This window comes from Hippocampus guttulatus, chromosome 14, assembly GCF_054856545.1.
Source record: "Hippocampus guttulatus isolate MCC_2025c chromosome 14, RoL_Hgut_1.0, whole genome shotgun sequence".
Taxonomy (NCBI): Eukaryota; Metazoa; Chordata; class Actinopteri; order Syngnathiformes; family Syngnathidae; genus Hippocampus; species Hippocampus guttulatus.
Genome location: NC_141274.1, coordinates 7,714,630 through 7,734,856, shown reverse-complemented (window position 1 = coordinate 7,734,856; position 20,227 = coordinate 7,714,630). Strand labels below are relative to the sequence as shown.

The window sequence follows — 20,227 nt, the reverse complement described above, 5'->3', positions numbered from 1 at the left end:
TTTCCGAACCGCTTAATCCTCACAAGGGTCGCGGGGGGTGCCGGAGCCTATCCCAGCCGTCTTCGGGCAGTAGGCGGGGGACACCCTGAACCGGTTGCCAGCCACTACCGGACCGCCCATGCTATAGGTCGATTTACCAATTATAAGATAACCTTTGTCTCACAATGGAGAAATTCCCAGAAATTCAAATTTATTAAAATTACAAATTCATAGACATAAGAAATAGTTGTCTGAAAATATTTTACATTACATTTACCATCAAATTAAAAATGAATGAAAAACACATTGCCATTATTAATGTACATTAAAAAAAACCTATTCAAAAGCAATTTTGAAGATAAACACATTTTTACAATTAGTTAGACATATTCCAAGCACCTTCGAGCTTGAAATGTGTAGTATGCTCGATTACAGTTGCATAAAACATTAAGGTTAGCTATATAGAACAATGGGCGGCCCGGTAGTCCAGTGGTTAGCACATCGGCTTCACAGTACAGAGGTACCGGGTTCAATTCCAGCTCCGGCCTCCCTGTGTGGAGTTTGCATGTTCTCCCCGGGCCTGCGTGGGTTTTCTCCGGGTGCTCCGGTTTCCTCCCACATTCCAAAAACATGCATGGCAGGCTGATTGGACGCTCTAAATTGTCCCTAGGTGCGAGTGTGGGCGTGAATGGTTGTTCGTCTCTGTGTGCCCTGCGATTGGCTGGCAACTGATTCAGGGTGTCCCCGCCTACTGCCCGAAGACGGCTGGGATTGGCTCCAGCACCCCCCGCGACCCTAGTGAGGATCAAGCGGTTCGGAAAATGGATGGATATATAGAACAATAAATATGATATTTACAGAACATTATGTACGTTCGATTTGAGAAGATTAAATATGATACATGGAGTGTGTTGAGAACATTAAATATGCCCCATAATAGTAGTACAGTAAATAGTTAATTACTTTAGTTTGTGTAATTTATGCATTGAAGAAAGTACAAAGTGTAAAAGCAGCATTTATTTTGTCACCAAGGTATCACAGCAGGTTAAAGGTTCCTGCCGCTGACGTCAACAATTGTGAAATTATGACTCTACAACCAAAGAACAAAAAATGTCCAACCTAAATCGAAGTAAGCAGTGCGAAACACATCGTTGTTCTAGGACACGTGTCAGCTTTACATCTACAATGCCACCTTCTTGTTCAATGTGACTCGAGAGAAAAGTGGTTTATCAGTGGCGATAATTACAATTATTTACAACAAAGATTACACTATTGCACACGACAATCGGGTTCACGCACACTCACTCATTTATCATTGCTCATGTACACACAGTCAACTATCGACGCCAACACATACTTGTCATTGCTCGTACAAACCAAAATAAAACGCAGGAACATTAATTTAAAATAACTATGAACATCCTTTTCGAGGCTTGCTGCTGGTACCTGACCAGACGTTTTTGGGACACTCTGCCGCCATTTTGAGGTCTAAAACAACCTTCAAGAGGGGCGTTTTACCTGCTTGTGTGATTTGGATTGAATCAACATGGTCCGGGTCTGCAGCCAGGTAAATGTAGTCGTAGTAGTACTGGTTGTAGTTGTGGAACTTGTGGTCAGTAGGTGGCATTGGCGGGCTCCCTCTGCGAGCTGAATAGGATGTCCGCTTTGGAGCTGATCACATAGGTGAGCAGCAGGGAGGTGAGCAGCACGCCCACACCCACACCCAGAGTCACCATCTAGTCAGTGGAAACAGGAGTTAAAGCAGGGGGGAAAAATGCTACAATGCTGTTACGTTACAGTATAACACTACGTTTTGATCACAAATGACAATCAACCATGACATATTGTAGACGAGAGGAGTATAGATCATAAAACATAATGCTGCATTAGGGTGATAAAAAACATTATGGTCCAATACTGTTTGTACAGATCATCAAATATGATGTCAATGTTTTTACATTAAATTTGTAAGAAGCAATATGTTCCTTCACCATCATATAGACTTGAACTGGAGCGCAATATTCAATTTGCAGTGCTCGTGCACAGCACTTATTTGCATCCATGGCTATAACGCATATTTCACTTACTGCAAAAGTGCCCAGGAACAGAACCTCCGCGATGGAGTATTTACTGAATAGAACATTAACTTTAATGTAAAATGTGACATTGTGAGTGTATAAAACATTAACTATTTTAGTAGTGTTGTATGCCTGTTTAAACTAATGCACAGTGCTTTGTTCCAGCTGTGTTTTTTGTTAAGTGTTCGACAAATAAAGTTGAGTCGAGTCAATGTTCTATTAGAGATTTCGCAAACGCTACAGACGTAAAAAGGTATACAGATTTTCCACTCTGCATGACTAAGCAGCTGAACAGGAGAGGGAGACAGTTTTCGTTGAATACAACATTAAATCGGTTCTTTTAGAGTTGTACAGTATATTAAATACCATAAGGAGCATTAGCGTTTTACAAAATGATATTTGATTTGTATACTGTACAGTGGAGTCTGATAGAAGATATACAACTAATATTGTTGCATTTGAGAGCATCAAATAATCATGTAAATATGAGACGTGTAAAGTAGGTTCCTACCTCCAGCTCGTGACTGGCCACCAGAAAGATACGGCCCTTGATTGTCTTCCAGCGGGACTCTGTCCAGGTGGAGTAGTCCGTGGAGGTGAACTCTCGCAGGTCAAAGGCGGGTGACACCGCCTTAGAGAGGTGCACGGTGGAGCGGACGCAGTAGCCCTCCCTGTCGGTGGCGTTGGGCGGCAACGCACCTTGAACCCACGTGTATGTGTAAATCTGATAAAAAGGAGCAATGCTGGTTAACGCTCTTGACGGGAGAGCGCCGTCAATCTCGATGACGACCACTCACGTGTTTGCTCACGGTATCGCTCTCTTCCATCCGCTGGTTCTGGCAGTCTTGCTGGGTGACGTTGACCACGCTGCCAGTCAGGTTGGCCAGCAGGTGCTGCACCAGGTGTGTGGGCTCGCTCGACTGCAGCATCACCCCCACGTAGAAGTTTGTGGCCGTGTTCTCTGGAGCACACGATGCAGACTCCATTTCAAATGAACCGCCAACATACATCCCATCACGCATCCTTCAACTGTTGACGGTGATATTTGTTTCAGTCGTGACTCTATATGCTCAACAACAGAGTGACTGGTGTTTTTTTTTTTTTTTTTTAAATTAAGGATAAAGCATTTATTAGACAGGCCTTTATTTGGACAAATGCATTATGATAATGTTCATCTACAAGGAGAAGATTGTGGGGGGGTTGTCTTTTCTAAAAGGTAAGGCACTGAATTGTATTGGCAAAGAGGCCTTAATGGACACAAGTGCTTTTACCACTCTAATAGTCTAAAATAATATTTTATTTCCTTATATAGTGGATCAATTAGTCGCTGTGTGCGGGATATACTTGAGAAGCGCATCCCCAACAAAACTGCCCCGAAAAAGTAAAAATTGGATGACCGTGTCATGACGCGCGGACAAGTCTCATGAACTCAATGCATGAAAGGAAGGAGGCCATTTTTACTGAACAACTCACTCAGGTGGCCGGCAAGGTCACTGGGTACTATCTGCTGCAGCCAGCTGTTATTTGACTGAATCAAGAATGAGTAAAGCATCTGAGTCACCTGAGGGAGAGAAAACAAACACACGTTGCAAAAAAAAAAACCCTAAAACGTTTACATACACATCAACTGACTTGCACCTGAGAAAGTACAACTGAAGGAAACACTCATTACTATTTGGGCGTCAGCGTTGATGCTGCTGAGCTGTGATTGGTCTCCTCCCGCCTGCTTGTACAAAGCTCGAGCGAGCACGGTGGCCACCTCGGTCAGAGCCTAAACGACACACACGCAACCTTTACTACGAGCACATTGTGGCAAATGGAGCTTTTTTTTTTTTTTGGACCGCGCTGAGGTAGACCTTGGCCGTGTCTGTGACAAACTGCAGCTGCTCCTCTTGGGTCATGTTCTGCGGGTACGAGACGCGCATGTATTCTGCGTTATCATACATGCTCTCATAGAAACTGCAAAGGAGACATACAGTATATTTTAAGGGAGGTTGACTTGCATAATGTTTCCTTTAAGTTGACGCAAGATTTCCCAAACCACTTTTTCACCTGTTTCTGAAAGACGACTCGTGGTCTGCAATCACCACGCCGGGGATGGGCCGCGATCGCAGGAAACGTTGGAAGGACGAGGGCGGCAGCGGCTGTGACACGTTCGGCTCGCTCGCCGAGACGTTTAAAGTCATCACGGCCGACCGGATGTTCTCAACCAGCGTCTTCACCTGTCACGTAAAGTAAAAAGGATAATAGAGGAGCTCTTACGGGATGTATCGAGCCAGGAAGGGAAAGCGACAAACCTCCTCATCAATGCTGCCGTTTCTCCTTGAGACAGGATCAGAGTGGAGCCACAGTCGTGAGTTGGCACGCATGCCCACCTAGTCGCAACACATTCAAATTACTTCAAACAATCATGTCATCACCCTGTTGTCTTGCTCATTATGCTGGCATACACAGAAACTCAAGTTTCACGTTTTCAGGGTTTGGTCATTTGATGTTCGGCACATGGCAGATTGGCACGTTACGGTGATGTTACTTTTTAAGACACAGGTGTCAAACTCAAGGCCCGGGCACCAGATCATTTTATGTGGCCCGCAAAAGCAAATTATGTGCATTGACTTCATATTTCTTGCTAAAGCATCAATATTGCTAATTGTCTTCACTTATAGAGTCATTGAGATATCGCAAGCATTTTTTTTGCTGGCCTTTGATTTCAAAATGACTTTATTCACTAATGTGCTGTGTACATGTAATATGAGGTGAACATACATTCATTTGGGTCCATCAAGGCCCTCTGAGGAGAACCATAACTACGATGTGGCCCACAACGAAAATGAGTTTGGGTATGGATGGCCCCATGTTTGGGGCTAATGCCACCACCTGTTGCTTTTGCATTCATTTTATCGTCCAACTACTTGTTCAAACACACCTGTCCGACCTCCAGCACAGAGTGAATGTTGTCCAAGTCCACCAAAAACTGCCCGTTCTCCATGTCGTACACCATTCTGGAACTGCCGATGTAGTCAAAGGTTTCCTGCGAGTCGATGAAAATTGGGTTTGTTGATTTTAAATACAAAACAAAACAAGAAGGTTAACAACAACAGACGGACCCCCTGGAAGAAGGCATAGAGGATGGTGCGGTTGGGTGGCGCCTCCTGGATGATGTTGCGCAAGGCGTGGGCAGCCGCCAGCAAGGTGACGAAGCCCGAGGCGGCGCTCTGCGCTCCGGGGGCAATGTTGAAGAAGAACGATCGGCTGTCCAGCTGCGCAGGAAAAAGGTGAAACGGCATCATAAGTGCCATGATTTTTTTTCCATTTTCATTCTCAAAATAGCGGAGATTGTTAAATACCTCAAAGTACAACAGATGTTTTGCTGCTGTTGCCTTTCTAAAAACATACGCTATGCATGCCTCCATATTTTTTAAGCTTTGGATGTGTTGTACCATGCCCACGTCCAATAATATAGTGCACCTTGTGTATGTGATAAATACAGAAAAGGCACCGGTAACTGAGACTGCGCCTTTTAATACGGTGCACCCTACGGTCATGAAAATACGCCAAGTTACTCACCCGAGTTGCTGCGATGACAACGCTCTCCGACATCTTGTGCCCTTTGGCCGTGTTGTTGAGTGGCCTGGTGGTGGCCCAAACATTGAAGTCACCCAGTGGGTCACAAACGTACTCTACACGGAGAAAGTGTTTCAGGACACTTTATCTGCAATTCTAAACCACAAGTTAACTCGAACCAAATTACCTGGCGTGATGCCGAGGTTGAGGTCATTCCTCCTCATGCAGGTGGCCGTGTTGGTGACGGCTGACATGTGTGAGAAAAGCTGCATGGCACATAGTGGGTACTGGGGGGAGCTGCCGTTCACTACGCGGTTATGATCAAAGTAGCACTGCCAGAGACGAAGACAACAAATGTCAAACTTGCATTGTTCTTGCTCGACCGACGGAATGAACGCTGCGCCACCTACCTGGCGGATGAAGCGCGTCTTGTTGTCATCCTTCAGGGAGAAGATAGGGAAGTCAAATTCCTCGTAGGACAAGCCGTTGCCCAGAGGATTCCACACCGTCGTGCTGCAGTGAGCCAAGGCCGGGTCGTAGGTCTCGGAATACACGCCTGACAGGGATGACTTTCGTTACATGCCGCGTGTACAACTGGGTTTTTTCTTTTTCTTTTTTTTTTAAATCTCAAATGTTTTCATTGTATTACCCACAAATAATTGGGTAAAAAACAAACTCTGCAGATATGTCTTGTACATTGAACACTGACTATTTCTTTTCAATGAATGTATTCTTTTCTGTTTCGGATAAGGAAAAGATTTTGGATAAAATGTTACAAATTGGAAATATGTGTCTTTACTGGACAGCACTCTATTAGCAACAAAATGACATGGATAAAAAGAGTCACGTAAAGAAGAAAGTAAACAATAAACACCTGTGTTTTCATTGGGACATGTGTTGTGCGGAGAGAAGCCCTCCGCTGGGTTGGCGTCTGGTGCCACGACAGCGACGCCCGCCACCCTGCTGGAGCCGTTGTTCAGCTTCATCATGATGGACCTTATGGGCACAGAGAAAACACTGAATGGAACACATTTTGGAAAAGTCAATGGTTAATTGTGTAAAATTGTGTACAAAAAAAAAATTATATATATATATATATATATATACAGTATATAAAAATAAAGAAGTACCTGGTGAAGAGCCGGTGTTCCAGGATAATCATATAGGGAGGATGGAGACCCGTACGCAGCACAAAGTCCAAGTTTTCCTCTGACTCAAGCACATGGAGCACCCCCACGTCTCCGGACAAGGAGGCTGGTGGAGGACGAATTCAAGTATTAACACACCAGTAGTACACGCTCGTCAATGTATACGGCAGCTTTACTCACATTGACAGCCAATCTGATGTGTGGCGTTGAGCAGTCGCACGCATGGGACGGTGTTGTTGAGGTGCACATAGATTTTCTTTTCCACTGAAGTACAGCCAGCACCTACAACAAGAACATTGTAATTGAAGCACAAGATCTTAATTGTAATATTCATATGTTAGGCATGGCTTTGCGAATAAGTGAGTTTTGCAGCAAATGACAGAGATTCCCCTCCAAAAAACCCATGGAGTTACACTCTACAGTTGTCTCTGTCTACCATTTGACAGCAAATCTTTGCACGCATTAAGATAGTGCTAGGTAACTTACTCGGTCATCACTTAATTTGGCCTTGTGAGTGACATGGTCATCAGTGAATAACAATGTAGCGTTGGTGTAGTCTTTTAACAGGCTAATCTGTTCGCCAGGCTGCATGTTGGGTGACTGACTGTGAGTTGGAGCCATCGGCAACTCATGAGTGAATATGTGCTTATTACATATGTTTTTAAAAAAAAAAAATTGTTCGATGCCGCATTTTAGAATACACAGGTGGCTGTGTCTGTCCATGACCAACCACTTGTGAGGGCATTACAATACGCTGCAATTAACGATGTTGGGCTCTTTTACATCAATATGCTATTTTATAATGGTGACCGTAGACCGTCTTTTAAGAAAAAATCAAATTACATGTTACAGTGGCTTACAATACTGTAATATTCAAAATTCTGTATAGTTAATTATGAATAGAACCATAGTCTGATGAATAACTAATCCTCTTACACTCGTGAATTTAAATGACGGTCATTATGATGGTACTTGGACAGCCAAGTATATTTTGAGGTCATACTTATTGAAAAAAGTTTGAGATCCACTGGCCTCGCCCACATTATCATAAGGGGAAAAAAAACAGTTTTTTTTCTCGGATTATCCCCACGCCGAACTAATCAGAGAGTCCGGACCTAGTTAAATGAGATTTAACACACACTTCACGACATGTGTGTGTTAGTTGATGGTCAAGTCGTACAGGGGATATCATTTGAGGTTGCAGTTGCGCTTCAGGCGATTGAAAAATCACGAGTAGTCACGCTCAAAACCAGCCGCCCATTGTAGGGGTACTAATTCAGACTTTTAACATACACGCAAGCACTAAAATGTTGTGCCACCTAAAAATCACGAGACGCTAAACGGAGCACCAATCACCCTTGTACGAAGAAGCTGGCATTTTAGACTAAAGCTAATTTTATGGAGAAGTCGCTACTAGCCTAGCCTAAAGCTAGCCAACCCACAAAAGAAATCGGAACCAGCGAACCGTTTTTTTTCCGTTCACGCAGCCCAGGCGTAGAAAAACATTCAAGTTCGCCAAATGAAAGTAGCCCGACGTCAACCTACCGATGAAACACATAGAAAGCAGAACGTTAAAAATCCATTTCTTAGACACCAAATCCATCTTCCTGGTTTGAAAGAAGACCAACACAACAGGAAGTTGCGACAACAAAACGTCCGTGTTCTGGTGTTTGACTTCCGGCCTGCCCCTGAAACTTCTTTAATCTCTTCCTACACCGCAAGACAACGCCACCCTTTTCGTCGTGTTTGGAATACAGAACAGAGCACTGCATTACTTAAAAACAACTACCGGTACATACAGTAGTACTGTTTGGATATGTGGTTTAAGGGGCGTGGCCTTGCTAACGTATTTCATTTTTATTCGCTTGTTCCGCAAAAAAATACCTTGCACATTGCATGAAACCGAGTCACCCAGAAAACGAGCCAGTTCCGCCATGGCAAGAAGTACGCAGGGAAAAAAATGCCGATCATTCTTGATCCTGGTGTTTTGACAAAAGCACTTTAGATATTTTAAGACACATGGCAATTGTTATAAATGATATATAGAAAATAATGTCTCTTTTCTCCATTTTTGTGTATGATTTATTAACATTTTAAACCAACACCAAAACATATGACAAACATACTGTATATAGAGATAAAATGCATTTGTTGCATTCTTGACAGGTGTTTTATTTCTTTTTCTCTACCCCTTGTTACACAGTTCAGATTTTTTATTTTGATAGAATGATTTCAGCCACTGCAAAAGAGATGACAAAGGTGCAAAACAAAATAGCTTTCTTGAAGGATAATTGCTTGAGAAATATATGGTAATGCTAGCATACATGTTTGTCATTCATTTTTAGATATATTTTTTTTATTTGATGACATTTCCTTTTGTCTTAACGGAACTGGAGTGGACTCACACGCAGACCGATCACATCCTTGCCAATCTCAGTGACCTAAAACGTGAAAGTAAACATTAGTGTGATGTTCAGTGCCATCAAATCGTATTGTCTGCTTTTATTTCAACTTACCTGAGTCACCCTGCACACCTGGCCCTTGTACGAGGGGCAGTAGCACGCCCCAGACAACGGGCACTTCTCCACGGGACGTCCACGGTACAGCGGGACGAAGGAGGCAGCACACAGGTCAAAAGGATTGTGTGGGTCGTAGTTCAGCTGGTGGGCGTCTGTTAGGTTCTTCTCGCACGCCGCCATAATCTTGCGTGTCTGAGTTGGTCAGGAAAATGAAAATTCTAACATGATAAAGTGAATCTGAAGAATGCCATTCTGCAGGAATTGCACATAAATGTGGAAAAGTTGACGCTGAACTGAAATGTGGTGGGATTAACAGTTTGAAGTTGGAATGGGAAAGATGAGGAACTTTTAATGTCTCATTCACTTGAATGGCGTTCCCCTTGTGTGGAAAATATCGACTCCTGGGGTAAAATGTGTATTTCGCTCTATATGTGGTAAATATTTTGATGTCAAAAAGTACGAGGAAGTGATAACAAAATATACTGAAAAGAATCGAAATCAAAATAATTTTGGTGCAGAACAACACACTATGCAAAGGTTAAAATTGTGATGGCTGACCTGCTGCGCGACGTCGGGCTTGGGGCCGAGCTCGAGCAGGCGGCGGGCAAAGCCGGTGGCCGTCTTGTAGTTGCGCAGCTTGAAGAAGAGGTTAAGAGCGGTGCGCAACACCAGCACCATGTGGACGGGCTGGAGGTTGCAGTGGGTGAAGTAGGCGGCCATCTGTACGGGAAAACAAACACGGCGTCAGGAAACTGGGTCGCCCGGGGAAACAAACACACAAAAAATGATACAATAATGAGTCAAGCCTGACCTCACAGAGTCTCTTCTGCTGGTCCAGTGTGTCTTTGGGCAGCTTCTTACGCTCCGTCTCCATAGTCAGGCCCACTATGTACTCCTTGCAAATGGTGATCAACTGCTGAGCCTACAACAGTGGTAAAAATGATGAATTAACGCATCAAAAGTACATTAAATGTTCAGTGTTCGCTTTCTAGAAAATATCCGATGCCTACACATGACCTGGTTGCTGGCTTACCTCAGCAATCTCCTGCTTGTTGTCGACAACCAGTAGCGGCACCGACAGCAGGATGGCCCGAAAGCGCTCCACGGCCTCTTCGAAGCGCCCGGAGGTGGTCAGCTGGTAGCACTGCTGCAGACGGGAGATGAGGTCGGCCAGGCGGAGGCCCACGGCCGGCAGCCCCTGCTTGGCACCGCAGTCCTTCCAGTTCCTCTGGGGATTGCCCCGCAGGCAGGGAAGAGAAGGCAGCGCCAGGTAGCAGGTGCGGCCCCTGGACAGAGTCTGCATGAAGAGCGACTTGTATGGGCAAAAGTTGACGACTCCAACTTGATCGTGGAGCAGCTGTGGAGGAAAGTAGCGATGTTTTCAATAAGACTTCTTCTCCGGTACACTAATGGTTACATTTCCCTGATCTATGTCAGGAAGAAGGCAACTTACCCTCATGGCGGTTTCAAAGGAGCCCGCGAGGATGTGGTCCACCGGCAGCTGCGAGTTGTTGCACCACATCTGCGTGGGACTCATTCCCTTGGTGGGCGGCACAAAGAAGCCGTCCTCCGCCGATCCGCCTGCACCGGCTGGCAAGTCCTGATGATGAACAGTAGATGTACTTAGCGAGGCTCTTTTTCTTTTTTTATTTCATATACACCAGGGACGGACAAAGGATGCCACACATTGCCTGCTCCCTTTAATACGGCCCACTGGGCATTTCCATATCTATAAAGGTTCTCCTACCAGCTCTGGTGGAAGGTCCAGGTCCTCCTCCACTTCCCAGCCTCCTCCATCCTCTTTGGCACCGCCCTCATCGCCGAAGCCATCCTGAGCATCCATGAAGCCATCTGAGGGAACACGTTAATTAGCTGGCTCTACATTAAGAGCGTTCTTATAGCTTGTGGCAAGTTAAATTTTAAGACTTTTTTTCCCACACAGAGTAAATAAACTGAAATGAGATGATCATTTCAATATCTATACTTTCTGAGGCATTTGTATGTTTTTATTAAACATAATATATGTGTCTTGGTGCAATAAAAGGTTGGGAAGGACTGCCCCCGGATGCAAAATGACCTATGACCTGAGTTGAGAGGAGCATTCAGATTTGTTATGAAAAAAGTGTGAGCCAGGGAATGTTTGTTGCTGCGTGCATCTTTATGTCAAAATGATATTTTCCCGCCCCTCTAGGGTATTTTTTTAAAGGCTAAATTCCTGCCAGTGTAATAATACTTCATTCTACAATGCTTACCCTCATCAAGCTGAAGCTCGGCATCATCTCCCCAGCCCTCCGCTCCAGAGGCGTCCATGTCCAGGTCAGCAGCCATTTGACCAGCTTTCCCTACAAAACAAAACATCCCGACATCAATCAAGCTGCTGAATGACTTCCACTTTAGTCACATTTTATGTTCCCCTTTACCCTTAGCTGCGATAGCTCCCTCAAAGAAGCCCTTGGAGACAGTGAGCAGGGGCCAGTTGGTGTCTAGGGGGTTGATGGGTGGTGGTGGCTGCAGGAGCTGGGCATTGGGATCCACCTCAGGTAACTACAAGTGACAGAAACAATTGAGGTCTTAATGCCAAAATGGTGGTGTGGTGGCGTCGTGACTATTGGGAGTAGATTTGAATACATACAGTCTCCTTCTCCGGATCAAACGTCTCCTTGAGGGCCTCAGCTTCATCATCCAGTCCGTGTGTGGCAGCAGTAAGGTAAGCCAGAGACTCTACCCGGGGGGGAAGACAGAAAAAAGTGATTTGAATCTAAATTGTTATTAAAAACATTTTTTATAACACTATAGCTGCTTTGAAAACATGCAATATAAATAAATACTTGATTTGGAACTAATGTCACAATTCATAAATTTGACTGATACTATACCTGCATATAACACCTGAATAGTACTGAAAGAGTATTATGGCAAAAACTTAAAAGTAAGTAAAACACAGTGGAAAATTATACAAATGCAGAAAATTATATGCATACTATTAAAATTCTTTAAAAAAAAGTAGTGAGCATTTTTAAACACTTGAGAACAATTGAACACAAACCATTTAACATTTTTAAATAATACTGAACATTACATATTGTACCTGAAGTTTTGAAAATTAGGAGTGGTAATATCGTCATAAATTTTGTTCATTGTGTCGGTCATTTTTAGGCATTAACTAGTGGATTTTTTTGGGATGAGATTTTTGCCTTACTTGACTATTTTGACATGAACATAGCAGTTGTGTTTTACACCCCATCTAAAAAAAATGTTTCTTGGTAATTTAGTCAAAATGTGGCTTTGGTTGCTCTATTAACTCACTCTGGCCACAATTCTTCAGGATGCGGACTCTCTCGCTGACATCTTCCAAGTAGAGCGCTGCCTGGTAGTGGCCACTCATGTCCTTCCTAATCTCAGCTACCAAACAAAGAACACACACAATTTAGCGACTGTTGGAGATCATCACACCAACTGGAATGCTCTCCCTCCCTCACCAATTTTCATCATCTTGCGTAGCTTGGCCAGGTTGCCGGTGATGAGGTAGAGGAAGGTCAGCTTGTCAAAGTTCTTGGTCCTCTGGTAGCACATCTCCACTACCTGGTGGTGGCCCTGCAGCAGCGCCGCCTCGCCCAGACGCTCCCAGCAGCTGCGCTCATCCAGCGCCTTGGCCGCCTCCAGCGCCACCTTGCGAAAGAGAAAAGAGACATGGCTGCGATGACCTCATAGTTTTTAGCGAAGGAGGACAGAAACTAGAACTGCGGCAATTACTTCGATGTTCCCGCACTCCAGAGCTAAGCTGAAGCGAGTCTTCTCGTCTTTGACAAAGTGCAGCGCCACCTCAGGGTAGCCCTTCTTCTGCAGGTAAGCAATGATTGACTGGCCCACCAACTTGGCGTTACGGACCATGTGAAGAACCTGAAAGGGTCAAATTTGATGAATATTTAAGCATGTGTCCGAGCAGCCAAACATTTAGACACCGTTGTTCATTCATGTTATTGAATGTGAAACGGTTTCTAAACTTTTAATGAGTTCAGTTTTTCTACCAATAAAAGCAAAAAAATTGAATATTATTTATCCTCGGCCCCAAATATTCCACTTGATGTTGAAAAGGGCTTTTCTTGGCTGTGGAGGCTATGCTGGTGATCGCATACTAGGATAGAGTGGCACAGTATCCAGTAGCTCATTGGCTGTTGGTTCAACATTAACCTGTACAATGCAACAATCATGCTCAACTTGATCAACATTGTCACTTCAACAACACTGCCACAACTCTGCTTTGGCATGACAGTGCTTCCCCATTAAGTCCCGACTTTGCTCGTTGAAACGCACCTCGTCGTATTTGCGATTGATGAGGGCCAGTTTGAAGCGGTACTCGGTGGGGTCGATGGTGAGGACGCGCGGTCGGCACTCCCTGTCCAAGCAGTACACGTTGTTGCCTCGCACGCGGGTGACGTAAATGGGCAGGTCCAGCGTCCTGATGATGCCGTGATCACTACGTGGAGAGATACGGGTTAGAGCGTCTTACAGACATTGATTATCAGGCCCGATTTGAGCTAAGCTACAGCGCTTGAACTCAGTGGATGTGCACAGACCCTGAGATGAGGGCGTATTTGATGTGGTTGGACGTGGTGTAAATGAAGACGCCACTTTCATCCCAGGCGCCGCTCTTCACTTTGATGTTCTCATGAATGTTGCAAAGGCTGTCCAGCTTGCGGTTACAGATCATAATAGCTGGAAAGCAACCAGACAGGGGAAACCTTGAGACTCTTGTCACACGCACACGTGTGACGGCAGTTGGTCGGACAGGCCGCTCTTACCGTGCTTGGCCAGGAGCGCGACGTGGCTGGTGTCGGCGCTCCACACCACGTATTTGACCTTGGCGAGCTTGACAGTAGCCAGCGAGCGCTTCTGCTGCACGTCGAACAGCGTCACGCCGTCGGCGTCGCGCAGCAGCAGCGAGCCTGTGCCGGCGTAGAAGATCTCTTCGCAGTTTGGCACTTGCACTTTCTTTACGATCTCGTTTTTCAGGTTCTTGATCAGCAGCTGCGGAAGACAAGACGTGGATGGGAACAGAATGAGGCGAGATTCGTCTGTCGAGCAACACAAAGCAAGACAAATATTAAATGGGCCGACTCTTACTCCCACTGATTTAAATTAGGGTAACATTCACATTACCTCACCTGCTGTCGTCGTTTATTGATCGACACGCCACTACTTAGGACTTACAGAGTGCATGCGGTCCAGGACAGCAAATCTGTTCCTCGCCACCCACACTGCTGTCAGGCCAGAGGACCTCTTGCCTTCGGGTGCTGAGAGGGAACAGAACTATCATTGTATCATTATCACTTGAGACAAGAGTCATTCACTGCACTATTTCCGTACCATCGGGGTTCTGAGAGTCGCTCTCTTTGGGAATTGAGTACAAGTCATATGTGCTGTTCTCCAGGTTGGTCGCCCTCTGAAAGATGAGAGAAGACAAAAAAAAATATTGCCAAGTCAATGGTCATAACTGTCTTAAAATATGCAATACAGTAGGTTCCTTACTTCATTGCGTTTATTTATTTTTTAATACTCACAGTGCACAGGAGCACAGCGTTCTCTGCGGGATTGTAGGACATGCTGAACACGGGAAACTTGGAGCCACTGCGACAAGAAAATAGTGTCACATTTGCTTGTAATTTTAAGAAACCAACGGAGCTAGCTGCTGCTAATCAGCCACCTGCGCAGCTGCATGACAGCCGTGTCCTTGCTGCTGTTGAAGTCCAGCTGGCGCAGGAAACGCTCCTTGACATAGTAGAGCATGTTGCCGTGGACGGCGTAAGCCGGACGCTCGCGCTCCAGCTTGAACACTATCATGCCGCTGTCGTGGCCTAGAGGGAAACGTGAACAGAAATACAATTTAACCCATCCACTCCATCCTTTGTCAGGGGGTTGCAATATAGCGAACCCTCGTTAATCGTGTGAATGTTCCTGCAGTATTTGCAATTTGGCACTACAACAGTGGTGCAAAGGACGACAACAAAGCAGTGCAACACGACTATAAACTGGTCGACGATGTACCCGCAGCAAATAGGTTGAGGTTGGGGTGCGCGCCCAGCACCCAGAAGCGGTCGTGGTCCCGGCGGAAAGTCTGTACGCCGGTCCTCTTGGACATGTCCCACACCCGTATGCTTTTGTCCTCAGAGTTGGAGAGTATAAGCTCCTGGCGCGGGTGGAATACGGCGCAGGAGACATTGTTGTAGTGGCCACGGCACGTGTCGAGCTCCCAAGCCTTTGACTCTGTCAGTGGAAGGAGATGGAGAGGTGACACGTGCACATTTTATGTTATTTCTACATAACAGAAGTTAAATGATGCACTTTACATAATGGAGATATGCCTGTAATGCTATCTACCTACAAATATGGAAATTAAGATCTCGCCTATTCTATTCTTACCGTTCATCCTCCAGATCTTGACCTGCCTGTCGTCAGCGCCCGACACAATGAGAGGCATGCTGGGATGGAAGGTGGCCCAGTTAACGCCTCGGTCGTGACCCTGGACAAAGTAAATAGCTATCAGTCATGCTGATGGTGATTCACTGAAGCATTTCAATCAGTTCACAGGTTGTACCATTTCAAGTACAGCTTTCATTACCACGCAGGTGTCTAACCCCAGAGCTCGATGGGCGATAACCCACGATTCAAAAAGATCAGTTGATCAGCAAGCTCTTCAGGAGCCTGATGACAATCCTGATCATTTGGGTTTAAGGAAAGCCAACATAACTATAAACAACCTGGTACCTGTGGTTTCACCTATTTACGTTTTATTTTTTTGCACAAGTAAAAGCCATGTCTCATACAAGTATTGCTTTGGCGCCATCTTCTGGTAAGTTGATGCAGAGTAATTATTGTTAACATAACGAAATGAATTTATAAACATTATTCAGGAGGCATGTCAGTTACTCAAGAATAGTGGAGTCCTGTATTTGCATTAAAATCACTTCTAGACCCCAAATCTAAATCAAATGACAAACAAAGTATGGCGCCCATCCAGGGACTCGCGTTGCAAATGAGCTTTTGCTACAAGCAGTAAACACAGCTGACTGCTGTGTTATCGTTCGTCAAAATGTTTGTACTCGTCTCTACCAACAATTTTAAAAAGCATGCCTTCTTGTGGTATGCTTATTCTAACATCGCTTCGCAAACTAGTAGGTTGTTTTCATAATCTTGTATATTGGATCATCGTCAACTGAGTATTTATATGCAAAAAAAAAAAGTTTCTTTTGTCAAGTTTGTGAGGTTTCAAAAACCCTGAGACACTTTGAAGAAAACATTGACATCACGTCTCAATTTTTTGTAAAGCGGCGCCCATTTCACCTCAAGCACATGCTTGACGACCGCGTCGGAGGCGCCAAACAGGTCAACGCCGGAGATACCGCGGACCTCCGTCTCCACGGCGCCAGGCGACAAGTTCTTCTTCCTCAGACCTGCAACCAACATTTAAGTCGCGGGTGCGACGGCAGGGCGCGGGGAAGCGAACATATTGGGGAAGAAAATAGTCAACAAAACAATCAGATCGACCAAATCAAATGACTACAAGCAGCAGCAGCTAAGACGGGACGACTGCTGGACCAGCGGACACAAACACTCAGGATGGAAACATCACAAACGTTTGCTCTCCTGCGTAGCGTCTGATTAGGTTAGAGATGGGAAACTAAATGATTGGGTTGGACGGCGAAGCTTGTGTTGATGATGCTTCCCGCCTGAACAAACAATGTGGTGAGCGTCTGGTTCAGCAGTGAGAAGAGATGAACGGAAAATGGGATGGAACGAGGAACCTGTGTGCAAGTGTGGATGTTTCCGGAGAGGGCAGCGGATAAGGGGGCACACAGGGAGCAAGGGTGTGGGTGTGGGTGATTGGCGTTGTAAAGACGGGCTCTGATGGGGCTTTGGATGTGAAGAACGTGCAATGTTATTTTACTTGAATACTCATGCGTGCTCGATGAGTCACATGCAACTTACGTTACTAGTTAGCATAAAGCAATTCGTAATACAAGAATATAAACTTTACTTTGTGTTAGCTTGGTGCAAGTGTCATGCGGGGCAAATGCTAAAACCCCTAAAATGTCAGATCTGAGGAATTGCAGAGAAGTGATGAGTAGTCCCCGGATGCTGGTTATTTGCCATTGAGGGGCTGTATAAGAAATAATCATGTGAATATGAATGAATGAGTGAGTGGACAGTAAGGTGGCGCCAATGCAAAAACATTGCCCGCTGAGCTCACACACAGAGGCGATGACATGAGTGAGGAGGGAGGAGGAGAGATTGTTTAGGTAGCTGTGAAAGGTAAACGCAGACATATAAAAACATCAAGAAGCATGCAGAGAGGCACGCAAACACTTCCTCACTCAGCAAGTATGATTAAAAGTCAGATAAAGATATCTTTAGTGGGAGGAGGCGTTTGTGCATTCAGCCCGCAGTTTGTCCTCTACACATCGCAGAGAAAGAGGACAACTTGGGATGTGAACTCGACATCCCATTTCAGCCTCTTTCTTATGTGATAGAAAGTGAACACGTCTGTTGAATTATTAGGTTTTTCTGATGGAACACCATGATGAATTTACAAACTGTTTGCTCAATATTTTAAGTGGTATTTCCTTTACACTTTCCCAACCCCCAAATATTTGTCATTTGTGGCTAAAATTGTATTTTTCATCTTATATTTTTGCAATAAAAATCAAATACTGTCAACCAATTGTATTGTCCTGAACGTTGCGATTTTTTTCAGTTTGGCTGGTCCTGCGACTTGTAAAAATCCCCATTCCCTTAATCGTGTTGACTTTCTTTCGCAGGTTGGCCGATATGTTCGGTGCATTACTGCCAGTGAGCAGAACTTGGTGGTAATGTACCAAAAGTATTGGCCAACTGCCAAAAGAAAGTAGAAAGAGAAACGGGAGTACAGTAGTAGTAGTAGTTTAGCTTGTGGCTTCCCTATGCCTCAACAGAAAAAACATGGTACCAACAATGGCGTGTTCACTTCCTAGACCCCATCCCCACCTTCACCCAGCCTCCTGTGCTGTGTTGTCCCCTAAAAGCCCTCACCGGAGATATCCCATACTCGCACAGTCTGATCCAGGCTGGCTGACACAACCAGGTCCTCCGAGGGGTGGAACTGGGCGCACATGACATAGTGGTTGTGGCCCGTCAGCACACTGTCGAAATGAAGAGGATAAAGTGAGGAATTATGATTTTACAGTTGAGCACTATTTATCCATGTTGGGTCTTATATTCAGTTTACCAGACACAAGTCCTGGACTGCCAGTTCCAGATGCGAATGGTTTGGTCGTCTGAGGCACTCAGAATCCAAGGGTACTCCTAGAAAAGGAGCAGATGAATGGGTATGTTGTGGCAATATTTTCCATGTTCCAGTGACAAACACTAGAGAGACACCAAGAGTTGTCAGGCTGCTTCAGGCTAGTCCCACATATTGCCAACTATTTGTGTACAATTAGTACAATTATTTTTTTCATATGGCCCCTTCAAGAAGTCTGGGAAAGTTCTTAGAACTTTGTTGATGGAAGAGAAACTCACATGGTGGAAGAAGGTAGTCCTTATGTAGTCCAGGTGTCCGAGTAAGGTGAAGAGGCAGCGTCTCAACTTGTAGTTCCACACCTTGTCAAATAAAGATACACAAGCAAAGGATTTTGGGGGAAAAAAATCTAATTTGATATCATTGGGTTTAACAATAGCCAATATGGCGACCACAATAAATATTACCTTGATTTTGTAATCGTCTCCTCCAGACACAAACAGGGGCTGCTGTTTGTGGAAATCAATTCCTCGAACGGGACCTATGGGACAACATACGCAAATTGCATCCAAAGTCAACAGAGTGCAAAAAATATCCATCCATCCATCATTGTCTCCACGGACATTTGAAATGGACTATTTTGCCATCACACATCCATTCACCCATCTATACAATTTGCAATTAGCTTTTCTTTTTACCGTCATGTTCGTCAAACTTGTCAATGAGCGTGCACATGCGATAGTCCCACAGCTGGATGACACCGTTGTGCAAACTGGCCAGAACCCACGGCCTCTTGGGGTGGAAACTTAGCCCTGAAACGTAACAATAATGAGGATTTTTTTTAAAAATCATCACCCATAAATATCTAATTAAACAGGGAAGGAGACGCAGATATATCGTATTATTTTCAACGGTAAGTAGTAGTAATATTAAAAAGGCAATCATTAGCTTTTAGGCATCACGACAGGAAGATTCGCGTACTTGAAACCGCTTTAAAAACCTTTAATTATTGCATAGCTCCATAGAACACTGCACTGATAAAACCCATAGACAAAATACAGTACCTTTACCGTATAGCTCGCTAACATTAGCCTCTAAAAGCTACCTGCAACTGCCCAACGCTTACCTTTAACACGGGCCGACTTGGTTTCAAACTTGTTCAACATGGTCAAGAACCAGGGTTTGTCGTTCTTTAACTATCAATTTATAGTAAACGACCACCTTATCTGTACGCAAAACGTGCAATTGTAATATATCTGATAATCTAGGCTTGACGGCAATCGCCCATTTAAGATGGTTCTCTCCTCTTTTTCCTGACACGTCTCCTGTTTTGTCTTCCGGGTTTGAACAATAAAGTTGTGATTATCCAACAATGCGCAGATGACGCAAAAAGCTCCACGGCGGTCTGAACATAGAAACACAACACATAGATCCGGCTTGGGTGGAATGTCTGGGCGTGAGTTGTGGCCGATAGCAGCTCTTGAATGAATACTGTACAGTACAATACATCTTTATCTATACAGCGCTTTCACAACAGCTGCAGTTGTAATAAAGCGCTTGACATAAATAATTAAGTGGTGCCTGTTGATATTGATCCGTTTCCAAAATTAGATGAGAAATGATGAATGTGCATTCTGTTACCAATTCAGGGAATAAAGCTGCAGA

At 44.6% G+C, this 20,227-nt stretch overlaps 2 protein-coding genes across 2 annotated transcripts; both read right to left on the bottom strand.

Moving 5' to 3' along the window:
- Nucleotides 1–976: 976 nt before the first annotated feature.
- ncstn (nicastrin) lies at nt 977–8,440 on the bottom strand. The gene is made up of 17 exons (XM_086128750.1): nt 8,315–8,440; nt 6,950–7,051; nt 6,752–6,875; nt 6,496–6,617; nt 6,032–6,177; nt 5,809–5,953; nt 5,625–5,737; nt 5,165–5,317; nt 4,984–5,088; nt 4,355–4,432; nt 4,110–4,279; nt 3,914–4,016; nt 3,730–3,828; nt 3,531–3,618; nt 2,855–3,018; nt 2,569–2,781; nt 977–1,715 (listed from the first exon to the last, which is right to left on the bottom strand). The coding sequence occupies exons 1-17, from the start codon at nt 8,370–8,372 to the stop codon at nt 1,593–1,595; spliced, it is 2,106 nt and encodes a 701-aa protein (XP_085984876.1). The 5' UTR covers nt 8,373–8,440; the 3' UTR covers nt 977–1,592.
- A 388-nt stretch (nt 8,441–8,828) lies between these two features.
- copa (COPI coat complex subunit alpha) lies at nt 8,829–19,897 on the bottom strand. The gene is made up of 29 exons (XM_086128749.1): nt 19,689–19,897; nt 19,261–19,374; nt 19,030–19,103; nt 18,844–18,924; nt 18,551–18,627; nt 18,355–18,464; nt 16,630–16,739; nt 15,709–15,808; nt 15,334–15,552; nt 14,993–15,143; nt 14,850–14,916; nt 14,656–14,731; nt 14,500–14,582; nt 14,091–14,316; nt 13,866–14,004; nt 13,603–13,765; nt 13,042–13,188; nt 12,768–12,957; nt 12,595–12,690; nt 11,921–12,009; nt 11,709–11,832; nt 11,541–11,630; nt 11,036–11,139; nt 10,742–10,888; nt 10,322–10,645; nt 10,100–10,210; nt 9,847–10,008; nt 9,286–9,480; nt 8,829–9,210 (listed from the first exon to the last, which is right to left on the bottom strand). The coding sequence occupies exons 1-29, from the start codon at nt 19,726–19,728 to the stop codon at nt 9,151–9,153; spliced, it is 3,669 nt and encodes a 1,222-aa protein (XP_085984875.1). The 5' UTR covers nt 19,729–19,897; the 3' UTR covers nt 8,829–9,150.
- Between the last annotated feature and the right edge of the window lie 330 nt (nt 19,898–20,227).